Raw genomic sequence first — 19,342 nt, forward strand, 5'->3', positions numbered from 1 at the left:
GGAGAAGATATTGAAAAAATCCATCCTGCCAGCATCCCATCTAGTCTGAGCTTCAGTGCTGTTGGGATCGCCTCCCACGTGCTCTAAAGAGAACAATAGAGAAGCCTACATGTCCCTCCTGAAGCCTGAGCGAGAGTTGTCTGCCTGTTTGAAAATGGCGTCACGACCCCAGGATCCACCCCTAGGGTGTGGTTCTGAGTTTGAATAGGAGGGCGTTGGCTGGATGCCAGCGCCCTCAGCAGGGGTCTCCGGTGACATCACACAGGCAATAAAGACGCTCCACGGCTCTCCATCTTCGCTTTTTCCCATGCCCCAGTTGGAGTAGAGAGCTGTCCCAGCTTTCATCTCAACCAGATCACCACCACAAAATCCTGGGTCGCAGTCTTCAACTCGCGGGATGAACGCGGACAGCTGATTACTTTGTTATCTGAAGCTAACAAAGAACAATCGTCTTCTGTGATCGTCCCCGCTGCTGCGACCTTTCTGACCCCAGTTCTGACCTGGACGTAGCCTCCACCCCGAAAGAAATAAGTAGAAGTAAGTCTCAGCCCACAGAGCCATTAGGAGAGGAGCTACGGGCTGAACTCCATGCTTCCTGAGCAAGGGAAAGAACCTTAATCAAGGAGCTTGACACTGCGTGGCGGACTGCTCAGTTGGTCCAAGGCACACTGGCTGATCAGGAAACAAGGGTCAGAGAACCGATGCCCCCTGAAACTTGGTCTGGTTACACCACACTTGACCAATACCCAGCGACAATGCCTGATGGTAAGTATGCAAAGGCATCTTACCGAAGGAGCGTATCTCAGCCGGTCCGTCAGTGCTCCATTACCCCTTTTGAGGGGAGAAGAACTCCCACCTTGACAGAATCTGATCACCATCCTCACCTCTTGAGAGACGATTGGGAAACATATACATTTCTCCCTCCTTGAACCCGGTGCGGACCACCGTGCGATCAGCTGATCCACGTCCTGTGAAGACCATCACGTCAACTTTGTTATCTGAAGGTAACAAAGAACAATCGTCTTCCGTGATCTTCCCCGCTGCAGCTGAGGGATTCATCACGTCGCTGTTATCTGAGGATAACACGGACCACTCGACCGAGCTGAAGAAAGTGTTGCGGACACTCAGAGCGGAGCAACCAAAGTAAGAGGCTCGTCTGGGCAGAGACAATTAGAATAGTGTGTATTTTGTTTATTTGGGATTCAGTTTATCTGTTTGCTTTATTTTGTCTGCGTTCCCCTAAATCCCATAAATTGCAAAAGTGACTGGTGCTACAGATCTCGTGTCGGCCGTCACGTGATCAGTGATTCAGCAACATCACCAGTTAAAGGACCAATACCCGACCCGTGAACTCTGTTTGCTGATATTGTCACAATTAACTGTGGTGATGTCGTCCGTGATCTCTTTCTCCTTCCCCTACTACACATTCACACGCGGCGACCAGTCGCCATTTTGGCTGCGACGAGTGCGTAGCTGACATCGCTCCGTCGCCATCTTGGCCATTGCAGACGTCATTCATGTGACTCTCTGGCCATCTTTACTCCTCACACACACACACACACACACACACACACACACTCACACATTCCTTCTCTCTCCTCCTACATGCAGACACACCCTCAAGATCCATAGGTGCGATTGCGGTTGCTGTTGCTGTGCTATGGTGATTGTCATTGCTATCGCTATTTATTAGTATTGTTGCATATGATGTTACTATTGCTACCGCTATAGCTATCACCATCGCTAAGGCAATCCATATTACTAGCCCATTCTTATTACATGTGTGTTATCTGTTGCAGATTAGTAGCTGATGTGTGCCACTGAATAATCAAACAATAACAGCCATTTATCCAGAGTGATGTTATTTTGAATAATTATTGCTGTGAATAAATTCTGTTATATGTTAAACCGTCGTTGTTTGTGATTGTTGTGGCTACAATTTGGACAATTGCTGGATTTATAACAGTCAGTGCTCGGATTTACTCCTTCTGTTAACCCTTTTGAGACTTGATATTGATATTGCTAATTTGGAAATTGGTTCCTGGTAACAGGGTGGTGCCCCGAAATTTACTACGTATAGTAAATAATTCTAGAGATCAATAATCAGTTTCATAATCATTGATATTAACTGCCAATCTCCAAATTACCCCTACTTGTGCACAACAGTACGGTTACTGCGGAAAGTCAAGGAATAAATAAAGCTGGAGTCTGGTTTTCATCCATAATCAATATTTCTGCTTCTTTCCATCCAACAACATCAATCGCCCTTGCCTTTCCCTCACACCAAACACCATCACCATTTTAATTCGCTCCCTGGTTACTTCCCATATTGATTATTGCAACTCCCTCCTCTTTGGTATTCAATGCAAATTCTTCCATAACATTCTTCCGTATCATCTCTAAAAATCTTGTCTATTAGAATCACATCACCTCTGTTCTTCATCGCCTTTGGTTTAGTTTATTCTTTTGATAGAGTGGCTGAAAATGCTCACTGCACTGCGAAACACAAAGCTAATACACAACCCACACAGGAAGGACAATAGAAGAAGAAATCGAGACGCAAAAGCAGATAATATCGAAAAAGTATTTGAAATGTTGTTTTCCCGCCAAACTGTTATTTCCATATCAATATCAGTAAGTGACTTTACTTTGCAATGTGTTACTTAAGCAATACATCACGACATTTAGAATAGAACCTGCTGTATGGGCTCATTATATCACAGTTAACAACCAATCAGATTGCAGGATTTCACCTTTCCGTTTTATAAATACATATAATTAGGGCCATATTTTATAAGAAGCTAATCATGCAACTTCGGCATTGCCCTAGATATACCGTTTTCTCCTCCTTTTTTTCTCCTTCTTGGTAACCCATACCAGATATGTAATTCCACCGCGCATTTCCCTTGTAGCTTTTTTATTTGCGTCGTAGCGATTTTTATTTGCGTTGTGTGGTTTTCTGCACGGTGAGCTTTCTCGACCACTGAAGTTTGAGCTTCGTTCGTTTCCAGCTGATCTGAGTTCTGTGATTTGCTTGTACTCTAGATTTAATTGCAAATTACGGCTGTTTACTAAATTATAGATGTATTGCTTATTACAGCTTGAAGTGGTGATGGAGTTTTAAATATTTTGGGAAGATCTATAAAAACTCATTCACTGATAAAGGTTGTATGCAGAAATCTTGAAGTGAACTAATTCTGTGTGTGTATGTGTATACTGCTGGCTCCCACTCAGCAGTGCTGCACAGTGTAGTCCCTCACTAAATCCGACAGGCATCAAGCCAAAAACAAATGGTTGCCTTGTGGTTTTCATGAGTTTACTGTAGAGATACATCACCCCAAAAAATTAGCATCAGTGTAATATCATTTTTTATTTTTAATTTGAAAAATAACTTACATAAATCTCTGTACTCAACCATACTTAACCAAGACATAGCCTTGGCATTAACACATTGCACCAAAAAGAGAAAATTAAAAGGCATTCAAAAGGATAAATAACATATGTCTTTGTCATCATGTGAGGCATTCTTCCTGTTCCAAAGGAGTCTATTGATCTATTCATGGTAGTTGTTTATTCAAATTCTGACATCTAAATGTATGTACACTTAAAACGGAAACGAAAATATATGCTGTAGCCTGTAACAGCGACATGGTTTTCTTGGACATTAAAACGAATTATTGTCATGTGGAAAAGGAACAATGCCTCAATGCCTCATTTCATTCAGACATACTGCAACTATAAGAGTCATGACTTCCCAGACATGAGAAGTATTTTCAATTACTAAAAATAGAAAATAAAAAATAAACTGGTCTTGGCTTTTAAATAAAACTAACAAAAATATAGTAAATTAATTTCATTTTCATTAAAACAAGAAAAAACAAACATTTTCTGTGGCAATATCCCTTGTTATTTGAACTTGTGATTAGCTCATCTTCACAAACAGTGCCTGTAAAATTGAACCACAGCAATACACATCTTTTGCATGTCTGCTGCCTCTTGATTAGATATAGACCTCTTGCTGTACCAATACAGATTATTTTTGCATGTTCGTCAACAATACTGGAATAAAATACACTTGCAATCACGACTGTTTCGTAAACCTCCATTAAATATAAAATATTTTCCTTGTCACTTTTTTTTTTCTCAAAAACCTGAAAGAAAATATGACTTTGGGGGTGGAATGTTTTATTGTTAAAACTTCAATAACTGGCCATGGAAGACCAAGAACTAATTTGCTGTAGAGCTCAATCTTAAGGGGGAGGGAGAAAAGTAATGAAGTTGACATGCACTGTACAAGAAACTGCAAAAATTCCAAATATCATCTTTATCAAAACATGCTGAGTTACTGTAAGGTGTGCCCAAGCCATGTTGCAGAAAATCCTTTTCAACATGCTTGTTAAATAAATCAAATCCAAAATAAAATACATACTGAAACGATACAGAACTGTAAAATAACCAACAGTCCTAAAATCTGGACAATATCAGGGGACTGAACAATGGTAGCAATGAATAGTACAATGAGAGGTACCCTGGGACAAGGAAGAAAGAGAAACATGTACAATTTGCACATAATTTTCATCTTCATAAGGCCTGAGCCTTTTTACAATGAAATAAATCATTTACATTAATGTTCATTATCACTTTTTGTCACATAAACATTTTCTGTTAAATAACTCCAAAAGTTTCCTTTAAGTTTCCCTTATCTGTATGTCTGCAAAACACAGACTCACGAATGGTCTAAAGAATGATAAACAATGTCTTTTTTTTAAATCACGATGTTGCATTCACTCCCCTTGAAAACCATGCACTAGTGAAATTTATCTTTAAAAATAATATAAATTGTTGAAAATGGCTGATTTGTTTTATTTATTTTTCATCTTTTTTGCAAGTTGCAGCCTCAAGAAAATAATTTTCTTTTTTTTTTTTTATTCAGCTAAATTTGTGTCCATGCAAATCAACTAAAAGGAAAAAAAAAAAATTCTCATTTAATTTATCAACAGAGAAAGAATGATGGTAGATTGTACATCTTTTCATGGGGTTTGGGTTGTTCTTTTATATTCTGGAGTGTTGATGGGAGCCACTGTAATATTGCCTATGATTAATGTTGAAATTTTTCCGGTAATTTACCAGTGCAGTTTAATTCAGCACATAAACCTGCAGTAAGTGGGGTATTTTTATGGGTTTTTGGGGATTGTGGACACAAGCTGGGATACACCTCACCCAAAGTGGTGGTCTCCAAAACTCCATCTACACAGCTAGATCTGTTGGCGTGGCGTGACCAAGCATATGGTTAGAAACACTAACACCCCCTTCAGATACAAGTACATTGACATTTAAAGAAAAAAAAAACAAAACCCTCCCCAAAAAAAAAAAAAAAAAACAATTGAAAAAATGAAATAAAATAAAATAAGCATCAAAGCAAAACATTTATTTTTCATTCGAAAAGGGCTTCTGTAGAACTTGTTTATTGGTTCCCAGTACTGACCCCCATGGCTTCGAATTGGATGAAAACCTGGAACTGACAGATTCCTCGTGCTAAGGAGTTCATTCCAGCTTCCTCCAAACAACAATAACAACACCCGGCAATCCCGGCCGCCAGGTGCTTGCAACACACTTCGCCATGTGCACAATGTGCACGACGTTTTTGCTCAAAACACAGGATCACGTTTGCACCCCTAGAAACAGGCTCAGAAGACACAACATCAAGCATGCAGTGTAACTGGGGGGCGTGACCTGTAATTGCAACACTGGCTGCTACAACAACGCTATCAGTCCACACGCTGCTATGATCGAGAGAAACTGTCCAGTGAGGATTGGGAAGCTCTTCTTGTCAGTGGGGCCAGAGTAGGGTCCACCAATGAGGAAGGAGGAAAGAGCTTGAACCAGCCAATCACCATGTTGGACAGGTCCAGCTCATCTAACAGTATCTGAACTGCTCCCATGAATGATTTATGGTCCATACGTCCATAGTCTCCCCATACAATGACCTGCGGGGAGAAATGTAGAAATGAAAACTCAAGTTTACTCAAAATACAAATGTAATACTAAAACTGGCTGTGAGTTTAATTTAATTGCTAAGTCCTCGCTGTCTTCAGGAGCCATTTGCTTACCTGTAAAACCTTCCCTCCAGGACTCTCCTCAAACGGCAGTTGCTGCTGGTAAAGAGGATCCAAGGTTTTTCTTGCTACTTTTGTTTTCTTTTTGGCTATGCAGACTCCATTTTCCAAAAGGTAGACCTTTACATATGGTGCTGAGAGGACAGGAGAAGAAACATTCCAACTTGAATTCATCAACATTACATGGCTGCATTAACAGTGCGAGAGCTTAAAGTACCTGGCAGTGCCTTGGAACCTGGTTTTCCCACAAGGCCACGGGCTCTAATGACCTCCACCTCCAGTGCACCTTTCTTCTCCACCATGCCTATCTGGATGTCACCTGAAAACCCAGATCAATAAGTAATGATTTCCTCATATAGAAGGAGCTCACTAGAGAGTGTATTGAATAAAGTGATGCTTGTTCTCACCCATAGGTGGAGTTGCCAACGTCTGTCGTCCAACCAGCTGGGCAGGACCCAGACCATCCAGGAAATCACTAAACTGTGCATCTGAGGAGAGCCGCACACCAGGGAAGATAAGGCTGAAACAGAGAAACACACAGACTTGTTACCAGAGTTGATTGAAGATAATGGTTTCAGGCAAAAGGGTGATATGACTCTTGACAGTTTGGCTGTGTACATGCAAACTGCTCCCAGTAAAATAATGAGCTGCAGTGTTTCGATTGCGCTGACTGCAGGTGTGAGTCTCCTTACTTTCCCTCGGAGCTGTAGCTGTTCATGCTGCCGTCTGTGGACTCCCGGCTTGCTTGTCGAGTCATCCTGCTCCTCATCTCCACCGCCAGGCCTGTCTCTGTACTCCTCTGGATGGTGCTACGCAACTTCTTACCTCCTGCTTCTGCACACAGGATGGCACACAGACGGAGAGAGAGAAGGAGGAGAGAGACAGAGGGATGTAAATTGTCAATCCAGGACATACACCCTCATTGTGACTGAAGTCGTGTTCACTTGCCTTTGCGTGGACTATTTCTGACAGAGCGGTCCTTTCACTGATAAATGATAAATCACAGGAAAGAAAACCCCAACAACACTGAATTACGATTTTTCTCCACTCCAAGATGAGTATTGTTTAATGTCAGAACCATCGCAATAATTTTACTCCAGCGCTATACAATTGTGGCTCTTTGTGTAGCTGTTGTACAGAAGAACATGTACAGACCTCCTCTGGTCTGTACTACCAACAGCCCGGGGCAGGCGGGGAGTCTTGTGGGAACCACATCTGGACCACCCTTCACCTACAAACATCCACTGTTGCTTCCACACTCTCACCCATCCTAACTGATCCCATATGACAGCTGACTTCCCCCATTAGCTCTGATGCTGCTCATCCCCACCCAGACTCCCTCACAGCCTGCGTGTGGGGTCACATGGCTGCGCCCACAACAGATGTACACATACCTTCATAAAAGTATAGTAAAAATGCTCCACTACAAAAATCCCCACCTATCAGTATACAAAAACCACACATACACACACACCGCTTCACCATTATCTGTCATTTTATACCCCATTCAGAATAAGATAAGGAAATTTTATCTTTACTCATCAAAACAAACAGTAAAAGATGCTCAGGAGCATAAAAGAGACTCAAACACACTAAAATAGTTCTAAAACCCACAGTGTGTATTTGATTCTTCATGTTTGTTAAGCTCTGTTGCAGATATCTAAGACCCCTGGTCTTAGATAGCTGCACGGCTCTGCTCCGGTTAAAGATGAAATATTATCATTACTGTTATTACTCCCATTACATTAAATTCTTTCTTATTTATAAACAAATGAATACAAAATTAGGATTCCCCAGTCAAACCTAATCATTGCAAAGCCTCACAGAAGAAACAAAGTTACCATAATTTCAGTGTTCGCAACCTCCATGTGCAAGATAACGAAAAACAATCACGAAAAAGAGACTTATGCAGCTTTCACCTTCTAATTACCCAGTTTGAGTGGAGGAACTGTGTCTTGACTACATCATTCTTAACATTCTTAATCCTCATCATCATCACCATCATCATCATTTGCGTGGCGCCTGCTGCCTTCACTCTCCTTCTCCTCTGCTTCTTTGTCTTGTCAGAGGAAAAGAGAGATGATCCTGTATCCTGTCTCACACAGGCATAAACAGACATGAATCCTTTCAGCCTTGAAATCTCAGTTATTCAGCTGCCCCCCGCCTCCTCTTCCTGCTCTTCATACACATTACAATAGGAGATGCAACCACAGAGGTCATCTCTGACGTCCTTGGCTCATACACCTCGGCCGCCAATCAGGGGCCAGGTAGATGTTATTAATGAACACTGAGAATTCAACATTCAAGCTGATGAGCCATCTTTCTTGCTTTGTGGCAAAAAGATGAGATATTAGCTTGTGTCAGCATCTACACTGCAGACACTAACATTACTAGCCAGAAGGTAATTGTATCAAAAAGCATACAATCTTTTTCTCATTTCAAACTAATAGACTGAAACCTTAGCAAAGTATAAAATAGACTTGTTGGACAAATATGTATGTACTTTGGAGACACACACACACACATACACACAAAAAAAAAGATGTTATGCACACTACCAGATTTGGACACATTTTCCTATTCATTTGAATGAGAAAATGTGTCCAACAGTGTACATACAATAACTTCTGCCAGATGAGGCACATGGGCCAAGACATTTTCTGTGGCAGCCCAGTGCGTGTGAGGCAGCAGCCTTATAGTTAGTCAAACTGGCTCCACATTCATATGTCAGCCCTTCCCCACTGGAAGAGACAATGACTAGCTGCTTGGCTGCCAGAAGTGGATGTGTGAATAAAAGTGACTGCAGAGTTGCAACTAAAGACATCTTGGTGCAGTCTTCAGCTTTGCAAGCCTATGAAACGTTCTACTTTTCTGTAAAAATCGTTCCTGCTCGAAAATTAAGTGTTCACAGCACCTTAAAAATACATACCCACACAGACATCAGCAGTGGTCAGGTTTCTTTGAGACTCACAGCCACAGAGGATTGTCATATTCCAAAGCTGAATAAATGAATGGCCACAAGATACTAAACAACTATTCAGCGCTGTGACTAAAGCCTTTCAATTCACAGTCACTTCAGGAAATCATCTAGAGCAAATGAGATATAAGTTGGACTAGGAAGTGGCCACTAGTAGCAGGCAATAGCAAAAGTACTCAGGTCCACATCAACAAAACAACCACTGAAGACAGTACTAACAACAAAAAAGCAGTAGCAATATTTCACAACCCAGTGATTGCCTGGATAATGAGATTACCATTCTTAAGATGCAGGTATAGATTCAACTTCCTTTTAATCATCTCAACATTGTACATGCAACTTCAGCATCATATTATTTACACAATTAAGCTACCCTGCAATCCTCCTTAAAATATTTCACATCTTTAAACCTGTCCCAGTTCTCCCCACATCAATACCATGTATCTTCCTATTAATACTACACCCATCACCCCCTCTCTGCCATCCATCATCAGTCTAATCAGCACTGCTGTCTCCAGCCAGCAGCACATGCTCTGACATTTCCCTAGTCATCATCTTACCTCCTTCCTCCTCATCGAAGGAGTTCATGCAGGGGAAATAGACAGCCAGCGCTTCAAATGATGCAGAGAGACTCATCTTGCTCTGGGAGTGTTGGATACGCATCCCAGGAGCTGGAGCAGAGGTATCATGCCCCTGCCTGCCCATGGTGACCAGGGGCCGTCCTTCTCAATGCAGTGAATTGAATCTACGAGACGTCAGCTGATATTACAGTTAAAAGCTTGAATCTACTCCGCTCAAGTCCTAAAGACAGTGGTAGAGGATACTGCTATGCTGTAGGAAGTCAGGTCATTTAGCTTTTCCCTAGATGGTCTGTAAACTGTATCTGAAGGAGAGTGTCAGAGAAAAGCTTTGCTCCTTTAGCCCAGTGCTGTGCAGTCTGGGTCTGACGTTCCTGCTGCACCTCTTTCTTCAGAGGGGGAGGGGAGAGAGCTGCATTGCATTCCACCAATCAGAGAGCCGGTCTGCTCAAGCGCACCTCGGCCAGCTCTGTGAATGCACAAGCTCTACCCAGAGATACTGAGCCCTGCCCCCCAGTCTGATTCTTGCCAATTTTTTTTTTACCTCTCTCTTTCTCTTTTTTCAATCTTCTTTTCATTTTTCACACTCTGCTTCTTTTGTGTCATTTATCACACTTATTTTCCTCTTCTCTCTGTCCTGTGTTCCTGCATCCCTCCCTCTATCCATCTAATCCACAGGCGCCAGTGAAAACAAGCTGTTATTAGGTCTGCCAGCAGTCCTGCTGCAGCCACATGGTGGTCAGTCAGAGTTCACGTGCCAAACTCTAACTCAATTTGCTACCTCCAGATTTTTTCTTCAACATCAATATAATCAATTTTCTTGTTACTACAATATCACAGTGCTGGGAAGAATTCAGTTTGCTTATTTTGACTCAAAATTGCTGAGAATAAGAAACCAAATGGAGCCACATGCACAATGTGAAAACTTGAAATATCACGCTTCCACATCTTCTGCTCCACAGTTCTGTTCACTTGAAAATCAGCTGTTTTTCATATCACCGAAACATGAACACGTTTTCATTCTATTTCTCACGCTTGTAGATACCCCAGGTCAGGGTGTTTCAAACAGTCAAAAGCTAAAACGAAGCAAGAATCCTTAAGCGCTCTTCACAGGTGGTCCTTGAAATGCTTATAAAACTACTACTGGCATGATGTGTGACAGCTTAAACTAAGCTTTTGCTCCTCTGGCAACCGTCACTGCTGCAGATTGGTAAAACAACGACAGCAAAAAAAAAAAAAAAACTTACATTTTGACATGTTGCTACGTGCAACTGTGGAGCTTTTGTTTTGAATATGTGGCTGGCAGATTAGGTACAGGACAAGACAGTTCTGGTGCTGCTGTGCACTAATATAAATATAGCAAACTCCCTGTGGTGTTATCACTGAGAAAAAAGTTCTCCTCAAAGAGTCATTGCAGCCTACTTCTATGAAGGCACCACTTCATGTGTGGCGTCCATTCGTAGGTCTCATCTAGGTCAGTGCAGCCCAAAACAACAATTTGCACTCACAGCTTGAGGGCAAGTAGAAAAGCATCCACAGCTACAATATGACCAGCTGGCTCCTTCCCTTCCCTGAAAAGTCTTTCTATAAAATGATGGGCCTTTAGTTAAAGCTTCTGTTTACTCAAACACTGACATCACCCTAACCCCAACCCTACATTTTAATAATAGTAATAAAAAAAGATAACTCATCTGAAGGAGGAAAAGATAATCCCGTGTTCAGACAGAGTTGCAACATAGCCCTTTCTGTTGAGCATCAGCCCATATTTTGATACACCCTGAAATATTTAACCTATTTGTTTGCCATGACTTTTGTTTGATGCCAACATGAGGGTGGCATTTTCGGTTTTTGATTTCATGCTTGCTTAATGGATGAAATGTATAAATTGTATTGACCTTAGTGATCCGATTTAATCCACTGATCCACTGCCATCATTAGGTCAAAATGCAATTTCACTTCTAAAGAATGACCAATTACCTGCAAAATTTATGACATCCACATCAGTGTACTTTGTGTGATGCCCACATAGGAACATGCATGTCGAACATCAGGATTTTATCAATCCTAGTGTGAGCACTTTAGCATGCTCATATTAGCATAGAGGATAGCAGTACCCAAATGCAGCCTCACAGTGCTGTTGTTGTGCTGCGACAACAACAGAGTTTTCCTATTACAGACAAGATATTAATGCAACGTTCATCAGTTACAATCATTATAAACCACTGCCCTTAAATTCATCACCTCAACCCAATGACACTTTACTCAACATTTATCAGATTAGACTTAACCAGTTTGGACAAAAAAATTATTTTATACATGTGTTTGACCAAGAAAATGATCAGAACAACATGACAATTCAGCCCTCGAAGTCAAAGCTAACACGTCATTGGACACGTGGCAAAAGTAAATGGATAATTACTTTGTAAATATATTCAGCACGTACAATTTATTCTTATTCATCCGCCCCCTGCGATGGAATGGTAACCTGTATAGGGTGCACTCCAACCTCACCTAATGTGAGCTGGGATTGGCTCCAGCACCTCTTCGACCCGGAAACAGATAAGCGGTAGAAGATGAATGAAGGAATGAATGACATGAATGACCCTTGACAGGGAAAAGGAGACATTCATGGACTGCACTTGCCAAAAAAACTAAACTAAACTAAACAAAAAGTTAATTATCATGTTCAAAGACTTGGCCACTTACATTAAAAGCTGCATGAAAACTTCGAAGGCAACAAAGACAAATTAGAGGGCATTTCAAAAAATGCTGAAGAAGCGTGACTTAGTGACTCTATGCCACTTTAGAGAACGGACATGGGATTGCAAGTGAGACCAATAGCATGGTATAGGGAGCTCAGAAATCTGTAAGAGTCAACTCAACTTTAGCTCAACTTTTATCATGTTCAATATCATTATAGTGTGTTTTTTTTTTTTTTTGTGGGGAATCTCCATTTAGGGCAGTAATGGTGTGCTTTGACTTAACAGTAACAGAGTAACTGTGCAAATCTGCTCTCACTCTAAAACTATGACAAACCTACGACAATGATAACACTACTCCAAATCACAGGCACCTCTTAAGGCAGGAATGTGAAAAATGTTACGAATTCCACTACAACAACAAAACCTTCATTTACCAGAAGTCATATGTAAGGTCTGCCTGGTGGCAGCGGCGGCGGGGTCACAGCCAGAAGCCTTCGGATGTTGCGCTAATTGATGAGCCCGGACTGGGAAAAGCGTCAGACCACATCTCTTTTCCTACACACAGTAAACAGTGCTTAATGGTGTGCTCTAACCCTGGTAGTCTCACGCACAGATGTAGGGAAACACACACTTGCGAGCACTTACATGTGCACACACTTGGAGACACATGGCAGTGCAGCACAAATGTAGGCAAACACTTTCTCTTCTCTCAGTTTACATTCTCTTCCGTCCACCTTGATGCAGACCAGTCCTGCAGCCTGGAAGCACAGTTTCCTTTCTTTGCATAGCACGACCATGATGAGAATTATAAAGCGTGACAGCTTTAACTGCTATTACTCTCCTTCAATCTCACTAAGATTGACAGAATAATGAAATAACCAAAAACGTATTGTGTTCACTGGACAGCATACAGTCCACTTTATCTAGAAATTGGTTCTTGGAAAGTTAATGAGAGCAGCCACAAAACATCAAAACTACGGCTTTTCAAAACAGCAGAGATAGTTATTTCGCAACGACTGAATGTTAATATTAAAATATAGAATCGTACAACTTCAAATTCTGCATGTTGTTTCCAATGATCATATAAGTGAAAAAAGAACACAGAAATTATAATAATTTGTGATTTATCATCAGTTCACGTTTCAGATGATAAAACTCAGGACACAAACAGGTTCACATACAGTAATCGGCCATTGAGTTCACGCCTTTGACAAAAAGGTTCACACCTTCAGTGGAAGGTGTGAGTACAGAGCAGCATATTTGTAATGTGAATTGCAGGAGGTGTAGCAGTTGGAACAGCCTGTACTCTGGCTGCCTCCCTTCGATTGGTGGTGCAAACACTGAAGCTACAACAGATGGAGAGCTGACCAGAGAGAGAAGGGGAGTCGAAACACTGCCAAGCCTTAACGTGAAATATGGTGATACAAACTGCTGACATCACCAGCATGATGTGTCAAAACTTCCCTTGTGTGTGAAAATTGCAAAAGAATCCTGTCACAATTACTTCACATTGTTCAAAGAGGAAACTATTGTGTTTTCAAACCATTTTTAATGCCGAGCAGAAATCACATCATGCTCAATGCTCAATGACTAAACTGACTGCAGTATTTTTGTAGAGCAGGTCTATTCAGGCTTCCTCTTCAACTGACAGCTAAAGAGAGGTGCTGTCAACTTCTGAAGACAAGACAATTTGAAGAGGAAGTCCACACAGTATTTTTAACAGCAACTGAACCCTCTAAAAATGCAGATAGGAAGTACATTTTTGGTCCAGATCAGATGGGAGGCAAGGATGAACTGTACTTAAAAAAGGGACAAGTAGACATGAGTGTGTCCTAAAATGTGTCCAAGCATAAGACTAAAGCAAAAGTGACATATGGCTGAGAAGCATGGGCCTCACTGCAGGCTGAGCACACCGAGCAGACGATGGAGCATGGCAGGGTTTAGAGCAGAGGTGTCCAAATCCGGTCCTGGAGGGCCACTGTCCTCCATGTTTTAGATGTTTCCTGCTCCAACACACCTGATTCAAATGATCAGCTCGTCATCAAGCTCTGCTGAAGTCTGATCAGGAGCCACTCATTTGAATCGGATATGTTGGAGCAGGAAACATCTGAAACATGCAGGACAGTGGCCCTCCAGGACCGGGTTTGGACACCTCTGGTTTAGAGTATGAACCAACAGCTTTCAAAATCAGCTCATTGAGATGGTGTCTGACAGTTAATATGACAGCAAAAATCAATGTCTGATAGAAATGAATGAAACACAGAGTGAAGGTCTATAACACTTTTCATTCAAAATTTCAAGCCTGTTCAAGTGAATTTCACTAGGAAACACACAAAAGAAAAATAAGAACTATAATCAAGGAAATCATATATTATTCACGCTAGGCTCTCAATCAAACACTAAAAAGTGTTAATAAGTGCATGTGCAGTAACACCAGCGGAGAGACATTATGAAAGATGTGCACAGCTTGTTGTGTCACTGTTTGTGTGCATCCACCATAATTACCACAAAACAGAAAAAAACACATTCAGAACAAAAACATTGGTTAATTTTTTGAATAACAGAGTACACTGTCTGCTAAGAGAGACACAATGTGCTGCTCTCCGTGTGAAAGCAATTTATTGAGTCCGCTAACTCTGAAAGTCACATCACAGCTCTTGAATAAACATAAAGTCATCAGTAATTAATTCAACATTTATAAGAGAGCTACTTCAGATAAACATCGAGCAATGTGAGTGAGGCTTACTGATAGTTCTAATACCATGGAAATGGGACTTCATTTCCATGGCATTAATTGTCTTGGGGGAATTATCATCAACTGTTACGGAGAAAACACATTTGAGAGTATAGTCAGCATATTGCTGTCTTTAGGGCCAGTCAGCTGTGTCTGACAGTTAAAAATGGAAGCTTGACCTAACTTGACCTTAATTTAACTACAATATATATATTTAATGTATTCATATAGTCACAATTTATGAGTCCAATGGACTGGTGACCTGTCCAGGGTGTACCCCACCCTTGCCCAATGTGAACTGGGATTGGCTCCAGCAACCCCTGCAACCTGGAAACAGATAAGGGGTAGAAGATGGATGAATGAATGAATTTATGAGACCATAAACTCGTTAGGGAAACGTTTGCTGAGATAATAGAGCAAGTGAGCAGTAGGAACATTTTCACATAGACTTCGGCATCAACCTTCAACCTGTCTTCTATCAGCGACCAGTGGAGTCTCCCCCTGATGGTCACTATGGCTTCTTTTTTTAGACCCATTTTATGTGCTACCAGCTATATTCTCCAAATGTGAGGATAGATGCTCAATCTGTCAAAATCATTGCAATGTCCTTTTATTTCTGCATACACTTGATCATGGAAATTCCAGGGAAACTGCATGAAGCAGTGCTCTTCAATGTCATGTCATAAACTGGACTTACTGTAAAAGCCATTTGAGTTATTTCATGAGAAATACTGTAACCTTTTGCTCAGACTTTTGAAGGTGGCAGTCTCAAAACTATACAGTGCATCAGAATACACACACACACCGCTAGCAGGTAAAGACAAATGTCAGGCAAAAATGTACTCTAGTGGTTTGATACAACATACAATTTAATGAACTGGTTTGGAAATCAACAGCAGACAACATTTGGTTCCAACAGCACCATGAAGGCAGCCGGAAAAGGAAAATCTGTGGAAAATATCACCACAAGGATTTTTTTATTCTTCTTCATGCATGTGGGTTACTGGTCTTTCTGCAGACCAGCATCATTATTGGTATATTGCAGTGGTTCCATTAATAGAATCTGAAATTCCTAGAAGCAGCAATGCTGCAACACTATGCCCAAACATTTAGGTCACTGCAGAGATGGCTCATCTGGGAGCTGAGGCTGATTAACAGCCACATGTCCTCTTGTGGATTGTTGTAATAGAGCTGGAGAGTGAGGTGGAGAAGATGGAGCAGCAGTGGAAAAGGCAGAAAGGACAGGATACTGTGAGAAACGGGAGAAATGAAGGTGAGAAGGGGAAACAAGAACATAAAGGAGAACAGACAAGGGATATAATTATAGGGAAACACGACATCAGTTTGAGCTCAATGAGAGGAGAAGGATGGGGAGAAAGCAGCAGGGGGCTGGTGTCCCTTTGCCTTAGTTGTACCTGCTCTACCGTGTTCCTTTCAGGCATCATCCTCAGAGCAGCATGTCCGCTCCAGCCCCTGAGGAGATTAATTAGCAGCCTCAGCAATTGGAGGAGCTGCTGAGATAGGCACTGGAACTCAACACATAAGATAAATTACCTCAGCTGAAAGCTCAAAGTTCAGCTATTTTACCACATAGAAAGTAGTCTGAGGACTTTGGATGTCCCGCACTACATCAGTATCTGGTTTGAATGGGACAGAAGTGAGATGGGGGAAGTGGGTGGGGGTGGAGCCAGAGCAGTGTTCTCTGTCCTCCATACAGTATTATGGTATAAATGTTTCTCTTTCATGGAGGGAACATTTATCCATGTTATCCTTCAAACATATTCATTTGAGGAAAATGCTAAATCTACTATAAAACTTTAATGCATGAAACATTTGTGTAGCATGAGGCACTATATAACAGTAACAATGTGAGAGAGATGTCAGGGAGTGAGTGCGTCAACACCTAACAGGGCAATTATGAGACATAGACAAAGCTACGGCAAGATGCAACGTCTGTATTTGCTGGGGAAAAACAAGCACTTAAATTGCCATCTCCAAGACAGAAAGTTGAAACTCAAAGTGTTGCATCTGCTCCAAATGTTGTGCATTTTTTCAGGGTCAGGCAGAAAGAAGTAGGATATAGGAAGAATTACACCAGAATGGTCACGGCTGGATCAAAGCAGGTGAGCAGGAAGATAGATGTTACTGATGATGCATCATACCACACACTCAGGATCCTCCCCACCAATTCCACTTTTTTCTTATTTCTATTTCACTGCAGCCATTCTTGCTTGTTTTTGCCTATCAAGGCCCAATTTTCTATATTTTCTCAACTGATCACCTTATCAGTCTTAATAGTCAAAGTGTGGTGCTAAGCTCTAAGGATTGCTGTTGATGATGTTTCTGGGAAACAATAAAGACTCTTGGACAGAGACCAGTAAAGGGTAAGGCTACTGAAACAGATCACTGGGTTGTGGTGTGAAATTCGTTATTTCTTCAGTAATGGTCTCCTTTCCCGTGTTCATATGGCAAAGAGACATTCTCAGATATACATACTAGACATAGCACAAAGAAAATCTGCATTCTTAGTCCAAAGGGAACTCAAATAATCCACAATAATTCACTTACAGGCATGGAGCAGAGAGCTCCACACAAAGTGCTCCCAGCATTTTTAGGTTTGGCTGAAAGTATGCACAACAAATCCCACTATGCTGTACTCCTCCAGAGAGCTGCTGGAGGAGGTCAATGATTTGTGTTGTCCTGAGCCAATGGCCTTATTAATACTTCGGCAGTTGGCACAATACTGCGTGGAGCAGTGGGAATGATGGTGCAGCTGCAGTGGTAAAGCAAACTTTTGAGAAACATATTTTGATATTTTGTGAGTGTCGTGTTCCACAAACATCTGTTATCAGTTGCCTCAACTAAAACCTGAAAAGTTTAGCAATTTTCTAAGTAGCATAGAAAATATACAGTATTCTCAGGGTGGAGCTAAATGTGTTTGTGTGTGTATGTGTGTGGGTGTTTTATTCCCAGTAAATGTGAAGAGCAGGTCAATTCTTTAAACTGCTGACAACATCATCATCAGCTGTTTTTCTTCTGACAGCAGCTCCACTGAGGATATGTAGCAGAGACGCTGAATGCACGTCACTCAATTGAATTAGTGAAAGAAAAAAACAAAAAACAATGTCATTGAGAAATGGGACATATAAAGACGTGTCGATAAATGCGTGTATGGCATCAGCAGGGTCAGCAGGGTCAAGATTTGCAGCAGGTCTGTGAGGAGTAGACTACTAAGTGGTGGATGGGTCAATGACTGTAAATATATCAGCCCAGTGTTGCAGGTAATAACCAGTTTCACACTAACAGCACACTCAGTAAGCACCTGTTTCACCTTAACATGAAATTTAGAGTCATTTTGTAAAATAGTTCAAGTCAAGCTCACAGTCAGCCAGTTTAAATTCTTTCTGTGATTCATTTGGTAACCTCACGGCAAATATTTTCCCTTTTTACTTGAACATATTGATGCTTTATTTATTTCAGGCTCGTACCTCGTGTTAAACTGCCTTCTTAAATTATTCCTTCCTTTTTTTCCCCCAATAATGAATCTGTCTCAGCCAGAAGCTTCAAATTTCATCCACTCCATCACTGTTCACTACCTGCTGGACACTTTGCTAAATGCACACAGGTTTGCAGGAGGCCATGCACCATAAAGTCTGCCTTCTCATATCCATGTTGAGTGTCAAGTCCTGTCTTACACTTATAAACTTATGGACAAAGGTGCCTTCATTACAGTTTACGAGACATTTGTATTTCCTGAAAAATCAGCAGCCTTCCATGCAGGACCGGGACCAGCGCTCTAATTCCAGATCTGCACACTGTGTACATACTTCTCATGTCGGCCACCTGGGAGCACATTAATTTCCATTCAGCTAACCTGGGTTTGTCAAAGCTAGAGCGGTGCTGCTCGGCTGATCTGCCCCATCCCCCACCAGCATTTGGCGGAGCACACAAACCGCCATGCAGCCTCATTTGTTTGAATGCACATTTTTAATAAGCGATGAGCCTCTCAGGATTGTGCTAAACAAAGTAGGGCAGAAGGCAGCTTGGCAGTGTTGGTGCTGGTACAGAACCAAACACAGACCTCAAATACTGAAACATCTGATGTACTGAGGGAAATATTGATGGCTCTCCAGGAGAAACAAGTGCTATATCTGCACGTGTGCGTGTGATTTATTTCCTTTGTGAAAGTCAGTATCCCAAAATAAAAATAAAAATCTGAAGAAAAAAACAAAACA

At 41.4% G+C, this 19,342-nt stretch overlaps 1 protein-coding gene across 1 annotated transcript in view; it reads right to left on the reverse strand.

The window, feature by feature from the left end:
• Positions 1-5,426: 5,426 nt before the first annotated feature.
• Positions 5,427-19,342, reverse strand: part of rims2a (regulating synaptic membrane exocytosis 2a) — a 131,951-nt gene continuing 118,035 nt past the window's right edge. Inside the window, exons 27-31 of the mRNA XM_029503736.1 lie at positions 6,809-6,950; positions 6,524-6,636; positions 6,334-6,435; positions 6,111-6,250; positions 5,427-5,987 (exon numbers count right to left, since the gene is read on the reverse strand). Coding sequence (XP_029359596.1) covers positions 5,784-5,987; positions 6,111-6,250; positions 6,334-6,435; positions 6,524-6,636; positions 6,809-6,950 — 701 coding nt within the window. The 3' untranslated portion in view covers positions 5,427-5,783. The remainder of the gene's footprint in view (positions 5,988-6,110; positions 6,251-6,333; positions 6,436-6,523; positions 6,637-6,808; positions 6,951-19,342) is intronic.

The sequence above is a fragment of the Echeneis naucrates genome, chromosome 6 (assembly GCF_900963305.1).
Source record: "Echeneis naucrates chromosome 6, fEcheNa1.1, whole genome shotgun sequence".
Lineage (NCBI taxonomy): Eukaryota > Metazoa > Chordata > Actinopteri > Carangiformes > Echeneidae > Echeneis > Echeneis naucrates.